This window comes from Sminthopsis crassicaudata, chromosome 3 (assembly GCF_048593235.1).
Source record: "Sminthopsis crassicaudata isolate SCR6 chromosome 3, ASM4859323v1, whole genome shotgun sequence".
Taxonomy (NCBI): Eukaryota; Metazoa; Chordata; class Mammalia; order Dasyuromorphia; family Dasyuridae; genus Sminthopsis; species Sminthopsis crassicaudata.
Window position 1 is genome coordinate 566,525,214 of NC_133619.1, and position 22,922 is coordinate 566,548,135.

The following is a 22,922-nucleotide window of genomic DNA, read 5'->3' on the forward strand; positions in this document are numbered from 1 at the left end:
TATTATAGGATAATAAGCTGTGAATGATTTTGCTTTTCTCAGTAATACAATGATCCAAGACTACTGTGAAGGAATTATGATGAAAAAAATGCTATCTATATCAAGAAAGAACTGCCTGTGTCTAAATACAGATTGAAGCATATTTTTTTTTACTTTATTTTTATTAGGAGATTCTTTTTTGGGGGGGAAATCTATGTCTTCTTTTACAACGTGACTTTTATGGAAATGTTTTGCAAAGCTTCATTTGTGTTTTCTCAATGGGATTGTATAGTAGTTGGGGAGGAAGGGAGGAAACTTGGAATTCAGAGTTTTAAAAACAAATGTAAAAACTTGTTTTATGTGTAATTGAAGAAAATAATAAAAACATTAAATAAAAAAGTCAATAGCCTTTTATATAATACACTGATTTTTTTTCTTCTATAGTTATATTCATCAGGACTTGTGGAATCTGAGAGTGATCATCCTTACTTAAATGATGAGGATAGACATTTTGATGTGGAGCTAGTGAAAGAAGAAATCATTCGAGGAAAAAAACTGGTAAGTTTAAATGATTTCATAAACTTTAGTGGAGCCCAGTGAAAAGGAGAAGCATCTGGAAAGCTGAATGTACTGCAAACAATGAACCTTTTATAAGAATTGGTCATACTTGTCACTTCTTAGGTCACATAAATTTCCATGATATTCTCTCATTCAAAATACCTATGAAAAGAACATAAATTTGGGAATGGTTCTTTTATTCAATTCCTCTAGCATAGAAGTAGTGTTTTTAAATTAATTTTATAATTATAAAAAATTTTTGACAGTACATATGCATAAGTAATTTTTTATAACATTATCCCTTATATTCATTTTTCCAATTTTTCCCCTCCCTCCTTCTACTCCCTCCCCTAGATGACAAGCAATCCCATGCATTTTACATGTGGTACAGTATAACCTAGATACAATATATGTGTGTAAGTCCAATTTTCTTCTTGCACGTTAAGAATTGGATTCCAAAGGTATAAGTAACCTGGATAGATAGACAGTAGTGCTAACAATTTACATTCACTTCCCAGTGTTCCTTCTCTGGGTGTAACTGTTTCTGTCCATCATTGATCAACTGGAAGTGAGTTGGATCTTCTTTATGTTGAAGATATCCACTTCCGTCAGAATATATTCCGTTTTCTTTAAAGTGTTTCATTAGTATATGCACATAGTCAGATATATATATATCTTAGATGTACATATGTATACGTGTAACATATACCTTGCATATTGCTCCAATGCATCATACAATTATGTTATATGATATATATTACATTATATTTTATATTATATTCATTATATAATATATTACATATATTTATACATTTCTGTATATAATAGATAAGACAGGTATGTTGTGTATTTTTATTTGCAAAACACTTTTTAAAAATTTAGTAAAAACTTAAGGAATAACCAGTGCTTATAGCTAGGTGGTAAAAATAAAATAAAATAAATTTTATTGCCTTATTAATTTACAGATTTAATGATACCACCATCAGAGTACAAAGGTAATAACTGTGTAGAGCTAGATTTAAAAAAACAACTAATGAATTCATTTAAAGTAATGAGAAGTCTTAGACTCTTGAAAGAAATAATGGAGAAAAATGAGAATAAAAGGGAAATAAATTTTTTTAGCCTTCAAACTCCAAAGTAGTTATTTTCAAAACTTTTGGTATTGGTTAAAAATATGAAAGAAGCAGTATTCAGTAAAGTAAGTAATAAATTGTTTGGGGGAAGAACACCCTATTTGATAAGAAATGTTGGAAAAACTGAAAAGCAGTTTGGCAGAAATTATTTAAACCAATATTTTATATAATCTACAGTAAGCTCAGAATGGATTTGCAGCTTGAATATTAAGATTATTCCAAAGAAAAAATAAAACAGAACAAAATTAGGTACCTTTTATAGACGTTGCTAGAGGAAAAATTCTTAGCCAAAAAAAAAAAAGAAGAAGAAGGAAAAAAATGAATAACTGAAAAATTTTTTGCATAAACAAAATCAATGAAAGCAGGACCAGAAGGGAATTCTAATTTAATTAGAGAAATGTTTTTCATTAACTATATCTTATTAGAAATAGGGATAGAGAGTAGACTTGACTTATTACTATTGTAGGGATCTCCTGGATGAGAAGTCTCCTACCAAAGCAGATTAGTATTTTTGCTACAATTTTTAGTTTTAGAGTTGCTAAGAGCACTAGGAGATTGACTTATCTGAAGAAAAACAAATATATATTTGTGTATATACAAGATTAAAAAAAAACATAAAAAACTCAAAAGAAGTTAGGAGAAAAAAAATTTAAACTCTATTGCATTCTGTAACACAACTTATTTAATCTCTCTTCTATCCATGCTATTATGAGTTAGAGTCAGGGACTTGAATTCATGTCTTCATGGCTCTAAGACCATCTCTTTACCCACTATGCCATGATATTTCTTATGATCACATGATTATCTAATTTTTGTAATCTGTCATAGTACATAAAGTTATAAGAAGAAATTTATAAAAATTTAAATGTATCATTTATTTTAAACTTTTAAAAAATATTTTGAGTTTTGAATTATTTTCCTATCTCTCCTCTCCCTTCCTTGAGAAGGCAAATACTTTAATAGAGGTTATACATATGCAGTCATACAAAACATATTTCCATGTTGATCATATTGCAAAAAAGCAAGAAAAATAAAGAAAATAGAAAAAGATTATTCTTCAATCTGCATTCAAACTCCATCAACTCTTTCGCTGGAGGTGGATAGCATTTTTCATTAAAAGTCCTTTGATCCAAAGCAATCCCAATGGATTTTGGACAGCAAACTGTGTAGATTGAATATAAAGCAACAAGTCATATTAATTTATTTTTCTATTTTTCCCCTCTCCCATGGTTTTTCCCTTTTATTCTGATTTTTCTCTCCTAACATGATTCATAAAGTAATGTGTGTTAAAATAAGTAAATTAATTTTTTTTTAAAAAGCCCTTTGGACTTGTTTTGGATCATTGTTTTGCTGAGAATAGCTAAAATCATTCACAGTTGATATAATGTTGTCATTATATACAGTGGTCTTCTGGTTCTGCTTACTTCAATTTTCATCAGTTCACATAAGTCTTACCATATTTTTTCTGAAACCATCCTGTTCCTCATTTTTTATAGTGCAATATTATTTTGTCAACTTGTTCAACCATTCCCCAATTAATAGGTATCCTTTCAAATTTCAATTCTTTGACACCACAAAAAGAGCTTTTAGAATTATTTTTATACAAATAAGTCCTTTTCCTTTTTTATCTCTTTGGGATACAAACCTTTTGAGGATTGTTCAGTCGTTTTTGTTAACAGAAAGTTGGTTTTTTTTTTAAGATGGTGAAAGCTAGGGGCAGCTAGAGTCAAAAAGACTCATCTTCCTGAGTTCACATCTGACTAGACATTTACTAGCTGTGTGACTGAGTATTTAGCTCTGTTGCTTTAGTTTCCTCATCTGTACCATGTTTTGGAGAAAGAAGCGACAAACCATTCCAGTATCTTTGCCAAAATAAACCCCAAATGGGGTTACAGAAAATTGGACATAATTGAAAATGACTGAAGAACAACAAGATATGTTATTAGATAGCAAGGAAGATAAGGAGAAGGTAAAGATGAGACAGAATGATTAATGGATAAGCTCAGTTAAGCAATAAGATCTTCAAGAAAACTGAAGAATGATTGCTGGGTGAGATCGGTTAAGCAATAAGATCCTCAAGAAAATTGAAGAATGGTTGATGGATGAGATCATTTTCAAGCAATAAGATCTTCAAGTAAACTGGAGAATATGGGATGAAGAGCAAGAGAGCTACTTTTAGCAAGGATAAGTCTGATCTTGGCTTTGGAAATGAGCTGAAATGTAGAAAAGTTTTAAGGAGTTAAAAAGAAGAGATAAGGGAACTCCCAAGGAATGGCTTGAATCTTCCCAGTGAGGTAGGTGGGTAGTTCTCCTAAAAGACTGGGGACTTGTAGAAAGAAAAGATCTGGAGTGTGATAGTCAGAAATAAATAACAGGATTTTTACACTGCAGCTAGTGCCTGTTTGAGGTCCAATGTTTAACTCAAGCTGATCTGATGTTCCATGTTGGAAGTTGAAATAAAATGGGACAAGGATATCCTTGATTCGGTTGCTGGCAACTCCCCTACATCTGTGTTGGTTATGTAGCCATTGAGTCTGAAGGAGAACTACCCTTTTCTTCTTGCAGGCTGACTTTTGTACTTAGGCCACTAAAAACTACATCAATGACCCAAGCCCAGGTCCCCTGAGCCAGTTAAGTCTTGAAAATGCTTTGCAAAGCATACCTCTTAAGGAAAAACTTTCCTAACTCACACAGCAGATATTGGTTTTATAGTAAATAACATGAATTTGTAGTGGACTCAGCTGGCTTGGATGCATGACTTTAGCAGTGTTCTGGAACTTGGATATAGGAGCAGCAGGGGAATAAGATGTTGGGGATGACTGAATATGGAGGATCTATGAACTACAAAGGGACAAGGCATTTAGGAGTGATTTCATAGTAATTCTGAAATAGATTAAAACTGCTATAACAAACAGTAGGCACAGTACATTTTATTCTTTTTTTTTTTTTTCAGAAATGCTCATTTTGCCATAAGAAAGGAGCTACTGTGGGTTGTGACATTAAAAAATGTTCCAAGAATTACCATTTCTTCTGTGCCAGAAAAGATCAAGCAACAATGGAACTTGATGAAGATGGTGGAACTTACAGGTATTTAATGAAAACCTTACTAAGCACAATTTTTTAAGTAGAAAAGAGTATTTAGGTCAATGAGAAATCAAGATAATTAAAATAATTTTAATGTTTGTTATTTTGAACTTGACAAATACCATTTTTACAACAGCAACAATTCAGATAGTCCAATCCAAAGTACAGAGATAGGGGCTCAAATGCTAAGTTCAGGGAAGAGGAAGTAGACCAGTTTGGCTAGAACATAGCATTTATAATGAGAAACAATGAAAAAATAAGGCTGAAAGGGGATAGATTGTAAAAAAAAATTTTAAGAGCCATATCAAGCAGTTAAGTGACTTAGTGAATAAAATATGGATATGGAATCAGGAGAATCTGCCTTTGAATCCTATTTCATTTACTAGCTGTGAGACTAATAAGCAAGTCCTCAGTTTCCTTATCTGTAAAATAAAGATGATAATAACACCTATATGTCATTGTGAGGGGGAAAAAGAAAGAATACAATATATAATATGTGTAAAACACATTCACATCCAGAAAAAGAATGCAGATTGGAGCACACTATTTTCACTTTCTTTGATTTTTTTATGGTCTTTTCCATTTTTATCTGTTTCTTCTTTCACAACTGTGACTAATATGGAAATGTCTTATATGACTGCACATAAATAATCTATATCAGATTACTTGGTGTTCTAAGAAGAGGGGAGAGGAAAGAGGGATGGGGTTCAGAATGTTAATTTGGCAACTTTGTGAAAGATTGATTAGAGGGGGAATAGACTTGAATCATAGAAACTAATTCAGCATTTATTGTTGTAGTCCAAGCAAGGATAGTTTGCGACATTCACCTTTGCAAAACCTTGTGTTCCACATTTTTCTCCTTCTGTCCCTTCCCCTAAACAGCAAGCAATCCAATGTAGCTCAAACATGTGCAATTCTTTTAAATATATTTCCATATTCATCATGCTGCGCACACATAAAAAAACAGATCAAAAGGGAAAAAAAATACAAGAAAGAAAAAAGCAGACAAGCAAACAAACACCACCACCAAAAAAGAGGTGACGATACTATGCTTTGATCCACATTTAGTCTCCACGGTCCTCCCTCTAAATATGGATGGCTCTCTCTATCACAAGAATATTAGAATTGGCCTTAATGTTGAAAAAAGTCACGTGCCTCACAGTTGATCATCACAGGTTCTTGTTGCTGTATACAATGATCTCCAGCTTCTGCATATTTCACTTAGCATCAGTTCATGTCAGTCTGTCCAGGCCTCTCTGAAATCATCCTGCTGGTCATTTCTTACAGAGCAATAATATTCCACAACATTCATATACCATAATGTATTCAGCCATTCTCCAACTGATGGGCATCCACTCCATTTCCAGTTTCTAGCCACTACAAAAAGGGCTGCCACAAACATTTTTCACATGTGGGTCCCTTTCCCTCCTTTAAGATCTCTTTGGAATACAGGCCCAGTAGAAACACTACTGGATCAAAGAGTATGTACAGTTTTGTAGCACTATGGCAATAGTTCCAAATTGCTCCCCAGAATGGTTGCATCAGTTGAAAACAATGCTTTAGTGTCCTAGTTTTCTCACATTGCCTCCAACATTTATCATTATCTTTTCCTGTCATCTTAGTGAATCTGAGAGGTATGAGAGGTACTTTGGTCTTAATTTGTATTTCTCTAATCAAAAGTGTTTTAGAGCATTTTTTTAAATATGACTAGAAATGGTTCTAATTTCTTCATCTGAAAATTCTGTTCATATTCTTTGATCATTTATCAGTTGGGAAATTACTTTTATTATAAATGTGAGTCAATTCTCTCTATATTTTAGAAATGAGGCCTTTATTAGAAACATTGAATGTAAAAAAATTTTCCCCAGCTTTTTGCTTTCTTTCTAATCTTGGTTGTGTTGGTTTTGTTTGTACAAAACTTTTAATTTAATATAATCAAAATTGTCCATTTTGCATTTCATAATGTTCTCTAGTTCTTCTTTGAACACAAATTTCTCCCTTCTCCACAGATCTAAGAGGTAAACTATCCCTTGCTCTATTAATTTGCTTGTAGCATTACCCTTTATATCTAAATTATGAACCCACTTCGATCTTATCTTCATATAGGGTGTTAGGTGTTGGTCAATGCCTACACACTTTTAAATTTAATCTGCATTAACATATTCATCACTTTCTTAAGAAACAGCATTATTTCATTGATTGTCTTGTTTTGAGAGAAAGAATAAACAATAAATTAATTTTTTTGTTTGTCTAGCCCTGATTTGTAGCATTTGCCAATGTCCAAAGTGTAAATGCTCACACCGAAAATTTAACAGTTGTCTCTCACTAGCCACTTTGAACTGGCTCAGCATACCCTTGAAGTAGACAATTTTTTAGTGAGACACAGATCATTAGGAGCAGGAAGCAGATTTAAAGATGGTGACCTCTGACAAAAGAGAGACAGCCATGGATTAGAGAATTAGCTGTTGCAGTTGGGTATTGTATGGTAGAGAAGAGCAATCCTAGGGATCCCGGCTGAGTAACTTGTCTCACAGGGAATGACATGGGTGCTTAATTGTACCAGAAGCATGAGTTGTCTTGGTTCCATATATTATCTATGTATATGCCTCATTACCATTGTAAATAAATACTCATTCTTCCCACTAACACTATATAGTTGTAGAAGATCAAGCCATAAGTTTATGAGGGAAATTGCTTTATAAGCAATTGTTCTTATTATATCATTTTAGTAAAAATGCTTTTGCTTTGAAGTAATTAGATCTTCTGGCTAATTTTTAAAGGTAACTCACCAGTAGGGGCTTGTGAACTACAGCTTTTTTAGTACAGAGATTTTGAACCTGAAGAAGTAGCAATAGTTATTTCCTTTGTGATGACCAACCTACAGATGACCAACCTACAAACTTGTGAGTGCTGATTTGAGGAAGTATCCAAAACAGGGTGAAAAAAAATTCATTGGATACACACTCTAATGAAATATACTGTACATCAGAGGTGTCAGACACAGGGCCCATAACATTCTTGAATACAGCCCAAACCAGATTAAAATATAATTGAAAAATATTTAACAAAATAGATAAAAATTCAATAAAACATAGGTAATATTACATTTGTAAACTAAGTTAACATACAGCCTGTAGATATCCTTATATATAGTTTAGTAGTCCAGTTTCTGTTTGTTTGTTACCACTGTTTTACATGCTTCAGAGAGGTAAACCTATTTGAAGTGAACCAATGATGACTCGGTTCTCATAATTTACTTTAAAATGATGTAAAATTAATGATATTGAAGGTTGATGTTTTTCATAATATTATTTTATTTTTCTTATTACATATAAAAATAGCTTTCAACATGCACTTTTCTAAGATTTTGAATACCAAATTTCTCTCTCTCTCATGTCCTCTCCCCCCGAGACAGCAAGCAATCTAATGCAGCTCATACATGTATGTACAATTATTTTAAACGCATTTCTGCATTGGTATTGTTGTAAAAGGGGAAAAAACAAAAGAAAAGGCAAACAACAACAACAAAAACAAACAAAAAAAGTGAAAATACTATGCTTTGATCCACATTCAGTCTCCACAGTTCTATCCCTGAATGTAGATGGTATTTTCCACTCCAAGTCTATCACCGCCTGCTGAAAAGAGCTGAATCTATCATGATTGATCATCACATAATCTTGCTGTTACCTTGTGCAATGCTCACTTCACTCAGCATCAGTTCATGTAAGAATTTCCAGCCTTTTAAGAAATCATCCTGCTCCTCATTTCTTATAGAACAATAATATTCCATAAGATTCATATACCCTAACTTGGATCCACTCACAATCCACCAACAATGCATTAGTGTCCCAGTTTTCTCATATCCCTTCCAACATTTAGATTGATACTCTTTTAAAGAGCTGATCATTAGAGGGAAGCTAGGTGGGACAGTGGATAGAGCACCAGCCCTGAATTCAGGAGGACCCGAGTTCAAATCTGGTCTCAGACACTTAACACTTCCTGGCTGTGTGACCCTGGGCAAGTCACTTAACCCCAACTGCCTCAGCAAAAACAAAACAAAACAAAACAAAACAAAACAAAACAAAACAAAAGCTGATCATTGTGGCTAGGTTATAAGCTTATAAGCTTATAAGCTTAAGGACATGGACATTGTTGGTACTCAACAAGAAGCAAATCTATAGCGTCCAGTTGAGCTGTTACCCAGCAGAAGGGCAATGCCCTTTCAGGATCAGGCCAAGTTTCTCCTCAAGGTGCACTGCCCAGCACAGACACTATCCTCAATAGGAATCAGCCTTTAGCATGGACTCCTGAGATGCTTTGACTACATGTTCCTTAAGTACGTCCCTCTCTACTAATGCAGTCTTCTCTCCTTCTCCCTGATGATATATGTATTTATATATATGTTTATGTGTGTGTGTGTGTGTGTGTGTGTGTGTGTGTGTGTGTGCCTTCCTGTTTTTCCCTCCACCTATCTGACCAACTCTTTTTGAGTATCCTTGGCTGGATGTGTCTCCCACCCTCTGAATCTGAACCTCCTTTCCTTATTTTTCCACAAACTCTTGGTAATTTCATCAGTTCCCCAGAGTTCAGGTATCCTTATGCAGATAACCAAGCCACCATTCTAGCCGATACTTCAGGAGCCAAGCATCAGGGAGTGGCTTTGAGAAGGCAGGATTGTACCTACAACAAAGGGCAGAACTGTGTCATCAGAAAAAATGGAACAGTAACATGCAATTTATCCATCCAGGAACCAAGGATAGAACAAAGTAGACCCACAGAGGAAAGGAAGCTTCAGCTCAGTCTTCGTGGGCTGGGGGAAAGGACTTCCCTTCAGCACAAAGCTATGCAGAGGCTACACTGACCTGCTTGTACAGGATACTCAACCTCCAGCCTGTTCTTTTACACTGGCTGACCCTCATCCATAGAATGTTCTCTTCCCTCATGACTTTCTTGACCTTCTTCAAGATTCAGCCCAAATCCCACTTTTAATAGGAGATCGTTCCAGGGTCCCACTTCAGTGACTTCCCTCTGAAATTACCTTCCCTCCCACTCTGTATGTATCTTGTAGGTACAAAATTACTTACGTGTTGTCTCCCCCCTTCAAATGTGAAAAGGGATAGTGTTTTTGCCTTTTTAAGTAAGCCCCAGAACTTACTTGCCTGGCACATAGGGCTTAATATTTGTTGACTGATAGAAATTATTTTATCATTATTTTAATAACCAATGAGTAATCTGGGATCCAGACTTTTCTCTTTTATTTAGTCACAAAGGGCCCAGCCCCCATAAAAAGTCAGTCTCTGAAGGACATGCTCTTCATTCTTGGACAGGAACCCACCCAATTACAAGGATTAATTTCTCTTCAGAGTGTAATCAGAATCCATTCTGGCCAACTTCTTAAGAGGGGTGAAGGAAGGAATCTTTATCCTTGTACTCCTTTATTGGAGTTTGGAGTGACCCATCTCATGAAGGAGGAAACCAACTAGAGTGGTTTGGATGCAGATGGATTTCCTTTGTTCAGATTGCTGGACATAGCTGTCTCATAATCAAGCTCATTTCTCAGCAGAAGCTGAAGATTTCTAGTCTACCTCCTCATTAAATGTCCATTAATCAGGATTGATTTTCAGTTGTCGCAAGCATTTCTTTTCTTTTTCCCCCCTTTTTTTATTATATATAGCTTTTAATTTACAAGTTACATGCATGGGTAATTTTTCAGCATTGACAACTGCAAAACCCTTTGTTCCAACTTTTCCCCTCCTTCCCCCCACCCCCTCCCCCAAATGGTAGGTTGATCAATACATGTTAAATATGTTAAAGTATAAGTGAAATACAATATATGTATACATGTCCATACAGTTATTTGAGCATTCCTTTTCAAAAAAATATTTAAGGCTTCCAGGCTCTTCATGTTTTTTGTCTTTAGTTATTGAAGCCATTGACTATAAATTTATTGTTTGCCAGCTAGACTAATTAATAAATTGATTATTCATTATCCAGAAAAACTGTCTCTTGGATTAGTCTCTCTTCTAAATTGTAATTCTACATCACTACTTGCCTGCAGGACATCTCCAACTTTATGTCCTTTAGCAATGTTTCAAAGACAAGATTAATTAACTCATTCTCTTTTTTCTCTTTTCCTTATTTCCTTATTTCTTTCAAGGGTACCATCATCCTTCCAGTTGACAGATTTGAAACCTCAAAATCAATCTCAGTTCTTTGTTCTTTCTCACTCTCTATCAAATCTAACCAATTTTTCTTCTTCTTCTTCTTCTTCTTCTTCTTCTTCTTCTTATTATTATTATTATTATTATTATTATTATTATTATTATTATTATTCTATATCTCCAAAAATACTTTATCATCTTCTCTCTTTTTAAAAATTTTATTTATTATAGCTTTTTACATACAAAACATATACATGGGTAATTTTTCAACATTGACTGACCCTTGCACTCACTTCTGTTCCAACTTTTCCCTTCCTTCCCCCACCCCCTCCCCTAGATGGCAGGTAGTCCCATACATGTTAAATATGTTAAAGTACATGTTAAATACAATATATATCATCTTCTCTTCAAGCACACCTACCACTCTAGTACAAGTCTTATCCCCACTATTGAAGTAGACTTTTAACTTGCCTCCAGTCTCTCCCCATCTCTCCAGGTAGCTATAAACAGAGGTAATAAAACTGAGCCTGAAATTCTCTTATCACTAATTGCTAATCACTAGAACTTAACTTTGACGTGATTAGTTGTCTCAAGAAAAAGTTAGTCATAAAGCCAATACCGGAAAAAATCTTCTTATCACTGTAGGGTCACTGATAAGAGATCTGGAAGGGACCATAGGTCATCTAATTCAACTTTACTTTACATTAAGAAACTGAGGTCTAATGAAACTAGTAGTAAGAATCAGAAGCTGTAATATGTAACAGGTATTAAGACTTGGACCCAGATAGCTCACTTTACTTGCTAAAGAGTCTTAAGTATCTGAGCTTAGAGTTGAGCCTTAAGGATTAAGGGAAGAAAAAGGATGAATGAATATAGGACTGTGCAAGCAAGCTATGTTTTGTGAAATGACAAATAGGAAAATCACACAAAGAACTATAAAAGCCATTACTTGATATAGAACAGTATTTTTAAAATGTTTAAAACAGCATTTCTGTTCATCACTTTGAGAAAATGTTTAAAATTTATTTTTCAGGATTTTTTAAGTGAAAGGAAATACAAAATAAATACTAATTCTTTTAAATTATGTATTTTAGAGTATTCTGCCCAAAACATGCCCTTCGAAAAAGCAACCGTAAGTTTGTCTTTTTTGTTTTCTTAATTTAGAAATTTAGATCAGATACCAAAAACAGAACTATGATAAAAGGACATAAAATAAGTCCTGAACCTGTGATTTCACTAGTACAGGAAACTCCTGGGTGAGTAAGAAATAGATCAATATACTTTCCTATTCACACAGCCAGAATGTGCAGGACTTGACCTTGGTCTTCCTAGCTTTGAAGCCAGCTCTCCATCTTCCTACTAGGAAGCACTGCCCCTATTTTTTACCATATGACATCTTAAAATATCTATTTTATATTTGTTAAGATTTCATCTTCCCCAAATAATAAATCTGCCTCCTAGGTCAATTTGTACCTAATGTACCATATGGGACTATACAATGCTTAATGTTTTTTTCAGACTGACCATATTATCTGATCTGTATATGGCATCTTCCAGATACACTGAAGACATCCTTATTCCCCTTTATCTTTAGCAAAGTCACTTGACTTCTATGGATGAATGTTTCTTCTTTTTTAAAACAATGATGACCCAATTCTTAAAACTCCTCCTCCCATTTATTGTGGGGCTTTTTTTTTTTAAGCAAACATGGATTAATCTAAATTCTTTATAAAGATGAGCATATTATAAAGATATGCATATTATGAAAGGCCTATTATAAATAGGTAGTCTGGACTTAGGATATCATGCATTAAGTGACATTCCACTTTCTATTTTTATCTTATAATAGAGAGATGCCATGTTGAAGGAAAATCCTACTCTGGGGCATGGATTCTTAATCTTTTTGTGTCATGAATTCCTTTGGCAATCTGGTACAGACTATAGACCCATTCTCAAATCCATGAGCATCTGTTACATATTTACTAAGAACAGGCATAGAATAATGTTTGTTACCTACATAAATGAAGGAAATGATAAATTACACTTGGAGGTTAGGGAAGATAAAGATGTAAATTTTTTCCATCCAAGTTTAAAGAGCTCTTAAAGTCTATTCATAGACACTAGGCTAAGAATACTGTTCTAGGGCCCTGTCATCTCAAAAAGATGAAAATTACATGCAAAATGATCTTACCTGAAAGGCCTGTAGAATTGCCCCAAACACAGGTTTTTATCATTTTATGTCTTTTGTAATTCAGTTTATGAGTACACTTAAAGGAAAGGTTCATTAAGAAATTGCAAGTAAAAGATGTCTAAACAAAAAAATAAAGATGGCTTGTATTTAGCCATCACTGAGGCATTAAGTCATGATAAATTCACTACAACACACCACATACTCAAGCTCCCTAAAGCAAAAGGTGTTCTGTGCCAAAAAGGTGTTCTCCCACCAAAAGTTGATCTGCTGAAGAAGATGAAAAAGGCTGGGCTCATTGAAAATTTATTTGAAGCTGTATTAGAGGATCTCCATGGGATTCATTGCAAGATCAAGGACAACAGCACCTCAGAAAAAGGTATTGTAATTATCATGTGTTAGAATGTGTACAACTTTCCTAAAGATCAGTAAATGAGATAGAACAATTTTCTCTCTGTATTGTTTCTCCATTTCTATTACTTTTCTCTCACATTCTTTTAGAGTTTAGATTCAGCACAGTAGTATTAAATTCAGATAGAAATCGATCTTTCTTGGCCTCTTAGAAAACCACAAATTAACATTATCTATGTTGTGTTTTATTTTTTTTTTTCAATTACATTTTAATCTGGTTCAGACCACACTTGATAGTTTGGGGTGGAGTTTGATAGCCTTGGTTTTGTAGAATGGGAGTTCCTTGAGGACCGGGGCTGTTTTGTTTTTTGTTTTTTTTTTTCTTTGTATTTAGTTATGTAAGTGCTTAATGTATTATCTTTATATATGGTGAGCCTTTCCTCTAAATGTTTGTTCCAATGCATTGTGTATAGCCAGACATCTTGACTCCAAATCCAACATTCTTGAACTGTTACATCATAAGACTGATGAATATACAGAAGCAAGCCTTCTACATTTTCCAGAGAAAATCCTATTCACAAGATATAATATATGCATTTAGAAATGTTAGTAATAGGAAAATAAAAAGATATTAATAAAACCTTTTTTAGTTGAGTTATTTATTTTTTAAATTAATTTTATAATTATAATATTTTTTACAACATTATCCCTTGTACTCCCTTCTGTTCCAAATTTTCCCCTACTTTCCTCCACCCTGTCCCCTAGATGGCAGGCATTCCCATACATATTAACTATGTTATAGTATATCCTAGGTACAATATATATGTGCAGAACCGAATTTTGTTGTTGTTGTTGTTGTTGCAAAGGAAGAATTGGATTCGGAAGGTAAAAATAACCTGGGGAGAAAAACAATGCTAATAGTTTACACTCATTTCCCAGTGTTCCTTTTCTGGGTGTAGCTGATTCTGTCCATCATTGATCAATTGGAATTGGATTAGTTCTTCTCTATGTTGAAGATATCCACTTCCATCAGAATACATCCTCGTACAGTATCATTGTTGAAGTGTATAATGATCTAGTTCTGCTCATTTCACTCAGCATTAATTCATGTAAGTCTCTCCAAGCCTCTCTGTATTCCTCTTGTTGGTAATTTCTTACAGAACAATTATATTCTATAACATTCATATACCATAATTTACCCAACTATTCTCCAATTGATGGACATCCATTCATTTTCCAGTTTCTAGCCACTACAAAAAGGGCTGCCACAAACATTTTGGTACACACAGGTCCCTTTCCCTTCTTTAGTATTTCCTTGGGGTATAAGCCCAGTAGTAGCACTGCTGAGTCAAAGGGTATGCACAGTTTGATAACTTTGGGGGCATAATTCCAGATTGCTCTCCAGAATGGTTGGATTCTGTTCACAACTCCACCAACAATGCATCAGTGTCCCAGTTTTTCCACATCCCCTCCAACATTCATCGTTATTTGTTCCTGTCATCTTAGCCAATCTGACAGGTGTGTAATGATACCTCAGAGTTGTCTTAATTTGCATTTCTCTGATCAAATAGTGATTTGGAACACTCTTTCATATGAGTGGAAATAGTTTCAATTTCATTATCTGAAAATTGTCTGTTCCTGTCCTTTGACCATTTATCAATTGGAGAATGGCTTGATTTCTTATAAATTAAAGTCAATTCTCTGTATATTTTGGAGATGAGGCCTTTATCAGAACCTTTAACTGTAAAAATGTTTTCCCAGTTTGTTACTTCCTTTCTAATCATGTTTGCTTTAGTTTTGTTTGTGCAAAAACTTTTTAATTTGATGTAATCAAAATTTTCTATTTTGTGATCAATAATGATCTCTAGTTCTCCCTTGGACACAAACTCCTTCCTCCTCCACAAGTCTGAGAGGTAGACTATCCTATGTTCCTTTAATTTATTTATGATCTCGTTCTTTATGCCTAAATCTTGGACCCATTTTGATCTTATCTTAGTATGTGGTGTTAAATGTGGGTCCATGCCTACTTTCTGCCATACTAATTTCCAGTTTTCCCAGCAGTTTTTGTCAAATAATGAATTCTTATCCCAGAAGTTGGGATCTTTGGGTTTGTCAAACACTAGATTGCTATTTTTATTCACTATCTTTGCCCTGTGAACCTAACCTATGCCACTGATCTATTTCTTAGCCAATACCAAATGGTTTTGGTGACTGTTGCTTTATAATATAGTTCTAGATCAGGTACAGCTAGACCACCTTCATTTGATTTTTTTTTCATTACTTCCCTTGAAATTCTCGACCTTTCATTCTTCCATATGAATTTTATTGTTATTTTTTCTAGGTCATTAAAATAGTTTCTTGGGAGTCTGATTGGTATAGCACTAAATAAATAGATTAGTTTAGGGAGTATTGTCATCTTAACTATATTCACTTGGCCTATCCAAGAGCACTTAATGTCTTTCCAATTATTTAAATCTGACTTTATTTTTGTGGCAAGTGTTTCGTAAATATAAATAAATAAAACCTTATTTTAAATAATGAGGTTAATAAAATCATAATGAAATCTCTTTCAAAAAAGAGATTTGTCAACATTTGCCATATTATGTCCTCTTCTTTGCAGATGGTGTGTGTGTGTGTGTGTGTGTGTGTGTAGAGGGCAGGATGTTGCAGATGTTAAACTTTTTTAAAGTGTTGCTAGTCTTGTTGAACTATTTTTTCATCATCTTTTAATTTTGTTGAAAGGAATGGTTCTCTGGCAAGGAGCAAAGAATTGGCTTATCTGGAAAATATAAGCAATATAAAAAGATATCAATAAAAATTATTCATGTATATATGTATGTATATATTATGTACATTCCAAGCTGCATTCAATCACAAAACACTCAACTGACAGTTAAGAAAAGCAGGTAAATATTTCAAGTTGATTTGTGCAGAATTTTGTCTCCTTAAAAATACCTATTTTTATTGTCTAATTCAGAATTCAAATGGTCACAACAAAGCTTTTCTAGCTGACAAAAAAAAGATTATTGAAAAGAGTTATTTTATAATTTTTCACTTTTGGATTGGAGTTTAATTTGATAACTCTTTGCTAGAGATCTGGGGCATCCTATTCCTAGTTATGAACTCTTTATAATCACAGATGCAGACAGATAAACACTAAACTTCAACCAAATTAAATTATTCCCTTATTCCTAAGAATGAGAATTATAAAAAGCAAATAAATTCTGTTTATTCTTTTCCTTTGTATAAATCACTGATAAGGAACACCGTATTATTTTATATTTGTTCTTATACAATATAAATTCATAGGTGTATAATTTTGTTTTCTTTGAATATACTTTGTTGGGTTTTTGATGGGTTTTTTCCCCCATTTGAATGTGAGTTCACTGAGAGAGAGCAATCATTTTGAGTTTCTAGTATAGGTAAGTGCTTAATGAAAGCATTGACTAATGAAGGTCTGGTCCCTTAAAAACAGTTGACTGAAATGAATCTTTCTCCCTTTTTCCCTTCCAGAGTTAGAAGAAATTGCAACATCACTTTTTGATTGTGCCATATTTAGAAAATCACTGAGAAAAATATCTACAGGTATGTACTTTTGAGTTATAAAATAAACAATATAATAGTTTAGATAAAAATATTTATGGTATGGAAAGAGTGAGTAAATAGAGAGATGGCCCCCAGTTAAGGAAAACTGGGTTCAAATTCCTTCTCTGGCAACTGTTCATATGACCACTAACCTTTCAGTTACCCAGGCACCTCTCCCTGTAAGTTGCAGAATATATGCTAATTGGAGTTCTTTTCTGAGATTTCTCTATACCATTGAAATCGCAGATGTAAACCCCTCATCATTTTTTTGAACACAAAACATGCCTTTTTTTCCTTGCAAATTTCTCTAGATCTGTGAATGAATTGATGAATGAAGAAATAATACTTTATAAAAGGTAATCTCATATTAATGTTTGGAGAGACAACCTCATAATCCCCTCTTAGAGAAAAGTTATCTTATTTGGGATGATTCTCATGGACTATAGAACATGTAAAGATGGATTGTAATAATGATTACTCTGAAGAAAGATAAAACCAAAGGTGATCTCCAGTTTACCACCAAAGATCTCTGAAGCATTTTCATGAGAGATACATTATTAGTGCAAACATTTTTATTAAATTACATCATAGATGGTAGTGGTCTGCATTTTCTTACAATAAAATTTGATTTTTATGTTTTGTCATGAAGTAATCTGAGTGATAATTATGTATGGAGTCTTCACAGGGATTTGCTGTCCAGTCAAAGTTTAAACCAAATCTAGAATTGTGCAGTGAAAATGAAAAGTGAGTATATTTGTAGGGAGAGATAACTGGCGAGTTATTAATTCTTTTTTTGTGTGTGAGACTTAAATATCCTGCTTCATTTAAGACATTTAAAACCCTCCATTCCCCAATCAGAATACCATGTTTCATAGAGGAATCTTGGGATAAAACAAATTAGAATTTTGATGTTTTGAATTAATCTAACATATTTAAAATGATTTAAGATATATTTGGAAATGACTTGTGTGCAAGGGCACAATATTTCATACTGTAAAAATAATCTGAAATAATTTTATTTTTTTCTCACTATAGATAGTAGCATATCAGAACTTCAAAATGAGCAGGAACATTTGCAGAAGAAGATAGACGTACTAAAAGGCATTAGAGAAAACATGTTTGCTTCTCAGGAAGATATACAGCATTAAATCCTCAATTGGTTCTTGACCTTCTTTTTAACCTACTGGATCTTAAATTGGGGACATATATAATTTTTTAAAAATGTTTCATTAAAATATTGTACCTATACTATGACTTCTCAATAATTTTCCCTCCACTCCAAGTAAAACTCTCCCTTGTTAGTCTTCCTCATTAGATTGCGAACTTAATGTGATCAGTCATTGTCTTCTGCCTTTTTTATATTCTCAACACTTAACACAATGCCTGGCACATTGTAGGTGCTTTATATTAATTGATTGTTCATTTGTATGAGTTTATTTTATATTGGTTTAAAAATCATAGTTTTTATTATGAAAACTACTCAGATTGATTCTGTGATTTAAAAAAAAATTATCCTTAGTTGTTGTTCAGACCTTTCATTTGTGTCCAACCCCATTTAGGGTTTTCTTGGCAAAGATACTGGAGCAGTTTGCTGTCTCCTTCTCCCAGCCATTTTACAGATGAGGAAACTGAGGCAAACTGAGATTAAATGACTTGTCCAGTGTCACACAGCTAGTAAAGATTGGGGCCTGGATTTGAACTCAGGTCTTTCTGATTCCAGATGGAGCACTCTTATCTACTTCGCCACCTTGCTGCCTTTAATTGATTCCATTTACAGTTAAATGATTTTATCTTGTAACAGCCTAAGTCATGATTGTTCACTGGCCTGTGGTGAGTCAAGTTTAGAGATCTAGTTTTCCTACTGAGTATTACTAATTACTAATTTCCTATTAATCTAATTAATTACTGATCTGTTCTTGTGTCAGAGAACTATGTTACCTTTGAAGAAAGCAGGTAAATCCCAGGGAGTCTGGTCTAGTCTCTTATACCGGTCCAGGATGTCCAATTTGTCATCCAAAAAACTCTGGCTTGTTATCTCTGTCCCTGCAGATGCAAAGACTCAAACAACAAATATTTCTTAGTCACAGGAGGGGAGGAGGGGGCTGTGGCCATTCCCAAGCTTCCATCCAGTCATGTTTTCTTCTATCTGGGATGCTAGGCTTCCTGTTTAACGTACTTTCCAAACCCATAAAAGAGAATTGTCTCTTTCGTCCTCCCTTCTCATTTGAGGAGGAAGCAGAGAGCTTATTTGTTCGTAAACTTGTGCTTTACTAATAAATTGATCGTGCTTGAAACATTGTGCCTCGGTCTGCCTTAATTGTACCTGTTACCACAAAAGGAGCAAAGAGGGAAACTGAGCTCTGAGGCAGCTCCCCTGAGGAGGTGAGGGGGTTTTGCCTTTAAGGGCGCTCAGATGAGACTCCATCAGGGTGGATGTTTCACTCTCGTCCTAGCTTTGCTGAGCCCAGGTAAGCTCCCCACACACACTGCTGGGGAAATCTTTGCTTGTTTCTGTTGTGTCCTATTTGTGTTCAAATGTGACTGTTGATAACACTTAATAATAATCATCCCAGATATCATTAAGAACAGTGGATAATGTTTTCCTTCTCATAGGGCTTCCTGCCAGGAGAAGTCCTTATTATGGACATTTATATCCCTTTAGGTAAATACTATAATACATAGGAATTGCTTATCACCACTTCAGGAAACTAAGGAGTAATAAAAAAAAAAAAAAAATCTGAGATACTTCCTCTTTGAAGAAGGAATTGGGGAAGTTCCATATTCAAAGCAACCATTAATATAACAAGTGGTAAGGCTCACAGCCACAAGTAACCATAACTGGTGAGTGATTAACAAACCAGTAAAGGAATTTTACCAGATGGAAAGGGAAAAAAATCAAAATTATTTGTAAAAAAGATATACATATATATAACATATATATATATTACAAAATTGACCTGCAAAAGGTCTTTCATTTGTGCACAAAAAAATTATTTTAAAGAAGTTTTGTCACTAGTTCTCTTGTTTTTCTGCCTTTCTTGTGAAAATAATCCTTCATTTTATTGAGACTGTTTTTAAATAATGCTTTTTATTTTCAAAATATATGCAGATAGTTTTCAAAATTTATCCTTGAAAAATACAAATTCCAAATTTTTTTCTCCCCCCTCTAAACAGCAAATAATCCAATATGGGTTAAACATGTGCAATTCTTCTATACATTTTTCCATAGTTATTATACTGCACAAGAAAAATTAGATCAAAAAGGAAAGAAAATGAGAAAGAAAACAAAATGCAAGCAAACAACAACAAAAAGAGTGAAAATGCTGTGTTGTAATCCACTCTTAGTTCCTACTGTCTTTTCTCTGAATCTCTTTACCACTGAACAATTGGAACTGGTCTAAATTATTGAAAAGAGCCATGTCTATCAGAATTGATCATCATATATAATCTTCTTGTTGTCGTGTACAATGATCTGCTTCTGCTCATTTCATTTAGCATCAGTTCATGTAAGTCTCCCCCGTCCTTTCTAAAATCATCCTGCTGGTCGTTTTTTTTGTAGAACAATCATATTTCATAACATTCATATACCATGATTTAGCCATTCTCTAACTGATGGGCATCCACTCAGTTTCCAGTTTCTTGCTACTCCAGAAAGGGCTGCCACAAACATTGTTGCATATGTGGGGCCCCTTCCCTCCTTTAAGATCTCTTTGGGATATAATCCGTGTAGAAACTGCTGGATTAAAGGGTATGCACAGTTTGATAACTTTTTCAGCATAATTCCAAGTAGCTCTCCAGAATGGTTAGATCTGTTCACAGCTCCACCAACAATGTATTGGTGTCCCAGTTTTCCCACATCCACTCCTACATTCACCACTATCTTTTCCTGTCATTTTAGCCAATCTGAGCAGTGTATAGTGATCTCAGAGTTATCTTAATTTGCATTTCTCTGATCAATAGTGCAAGTCTAATATATTTTTCAAGAAAACCCTAAATGGAGTTACAGAGTTAGACATGACTGAACAATAACAAAAGTAATAAGAAACTGGGATTGTGACTAAAAATGTAAATTCTCTTGTGAATTTCCAAAATTTTGTGTGTTTTTATAAATGCTAAAATATTGTAGTGAGTCTGGGGTTAAAATTCTTTAGAATTTGTTTTAAGGAAATTAATAACACACTTGTGAATGTTACATGGGCCTTTTATCATTCATCCCCTGGAAAGTGATAGATATGTTGTTTTACATGCAAGAGAAAAGTAATTTTACTGAATAGAGAAAAAATAAATTTATTAGTGAAATTCCAGAATGGGGAAAAAATAGTTGTAGCTTGTTTTTTTAAATAGCTGTATCCTGATTCTAGCCCACTCCCACCCCACTCCAAAGAGAGAAAAGTTTGTGCAAATCAGGGTACAACCAAAAGTAAGTAATTTTTATTAAAATATCTAATTGAATTCAAATTAAAGTATGATAGATGATATTTGTACCCCAATTTTATTCTAACAATATTGATCAGTTTGATTTGATTTCATAGGGATAGCGATTATATGTTCTATTATATTAGGGCTCAGGACTGTGAATTGCAGGTTATAAATCCACTTCCTTAATCTTAGGATGATAGGGAAAAAAACTTTCACCTTTGATTTTTGCCTTGTTATGGTGACCAAGCCTAGTGATTCCAAGGTGACTCAATGGCACAAAAGGTCCTCCAGTTATTTTTGTTGCCCTTCCATCCTTCATCATCCTTCTATTGCCCAACATGGGGATATGGCCATGAATATTTGGCCAATAAATGACACTATTTGCTGGTTTATTGACACATCAGCCTATGTAGATGTTTTTACATCTGTTTGCCAGCTCAACACATGGATCTGCTTGTCAGCTTAGTAGGACCTTCTGAAAGTTCTGTCCAGCAGTTCATTTGTCAGCCAATAGGATTTTATTTTGTGTAGTTCCTCCTGGATAGTCAAAACCAATCAACCAATGAAATTTTGTATTTTTAGTTTGCTTATTTATATGTTCTGTGTCTCAAGCACCATAAAACTAAGCCCTGGAAAAAGGGGGTATCTCAAATCATGAAGTCCACTTCATTAGAAGGGGCCATGGAGCCTTTAAAAAAGTACTCCTGGCTTAGAGCTCTGCCTCAATGCTTTTTCTTGCAGTCTGGGCAAAAGTTGTTGTAATTAATTTAGAAAGAAAAAATTCTAATTGATAAATTTAGGAATCAGAAATTTTGCTGTAAAATTGCATTGGATTCTCCAATTCAGACATGAATATTAATTGGAGTAGATTTTGAACAACTTGTCAAAAAATGAGACTCCTATCTATTTAATTGCATATTTTAAAAAGGGAAGAAAAATAATTACTGTGTGGGAGTCAGAAAAGAAAAGAAAGTGAATTTGAGTCTATATGAGGCCTGGTAAACATTACATTTGTGTAATTAAGCCAGTGTTTCACCTAACTTAAGAAAAAATGCCAGCAGTTGAATGGGAGTGACATCTGTGAACTGCTACTAGTGAATATCTGTCCCTAGGAAATAATTTTTGTTTTTGCTTTGTTTCAAAATTCGATCTTGGCAAAACTAAGATCCAAAGAGGGTCACAAAGAGTTTGACATGACTTAAAAACAACTGCACAACAACAAAACCTTAGCACCTTTGAAATAAATTCACTTGTGTAGCCACTGAATTTAGGAATAAAATTATCTATTTGTCATTACTTGCTGGTAACTAGGTATTCATGTACAGGACTAGATCCTTAACAGCTTCTGATCCTTCTAAGAGAGGAATTAGCTACAGTGGAAAATGTGGGAAGAGCAACAAGATCAGATGATTATATATGTTATTTTAAATCTTTAATTCATTTTACAAATTAAGCCCTCTTTTT

The 22,922-nt window shown here is 33.9% G+C and overlaps 1 protein-coding gene across 1 annotated transcript in view; it reads left to right on the forward strand.

The window, feature by feature from the left end:
- LOC141562414 (histone-lysine N-methyltransferase SETDB2-like) overlaps window positions 1-19,333 on the forward strand; it is a 106,059-nt gene extending 86,726 nt beyond the window's left edge. The window contains exons 22-27 of the mRNA XM_074302456.1: window positions 424-537; window positions 4,624-4,757; window positions 12,010-12,047; window positions 13,348-13,482; window positions 16,968-17,039; window positions 18,075-19,333. Coding sequence (XP_074158557.1) covers window positions 424-537; window positions 4,624-4,757; window positions 12,010-12,047; window positions 13,348-13,482; window positions 16,968-17,039; window positions 18,075-18,187 — 606 coding nt within the window. The 3' untranslated portion in view covers window positions 18,188-19,333. The remainder of the gene's footprint in view (window positions 1-423; window positions 538-4,623; window positions 4,758-12,009; window positions 12,048-13,347; window positions 13,483-16,967; window positions 17,040-18,074) is intronic.
- Window positions 19,334-22,922: the final 3,589 nt, after the last annotated feature.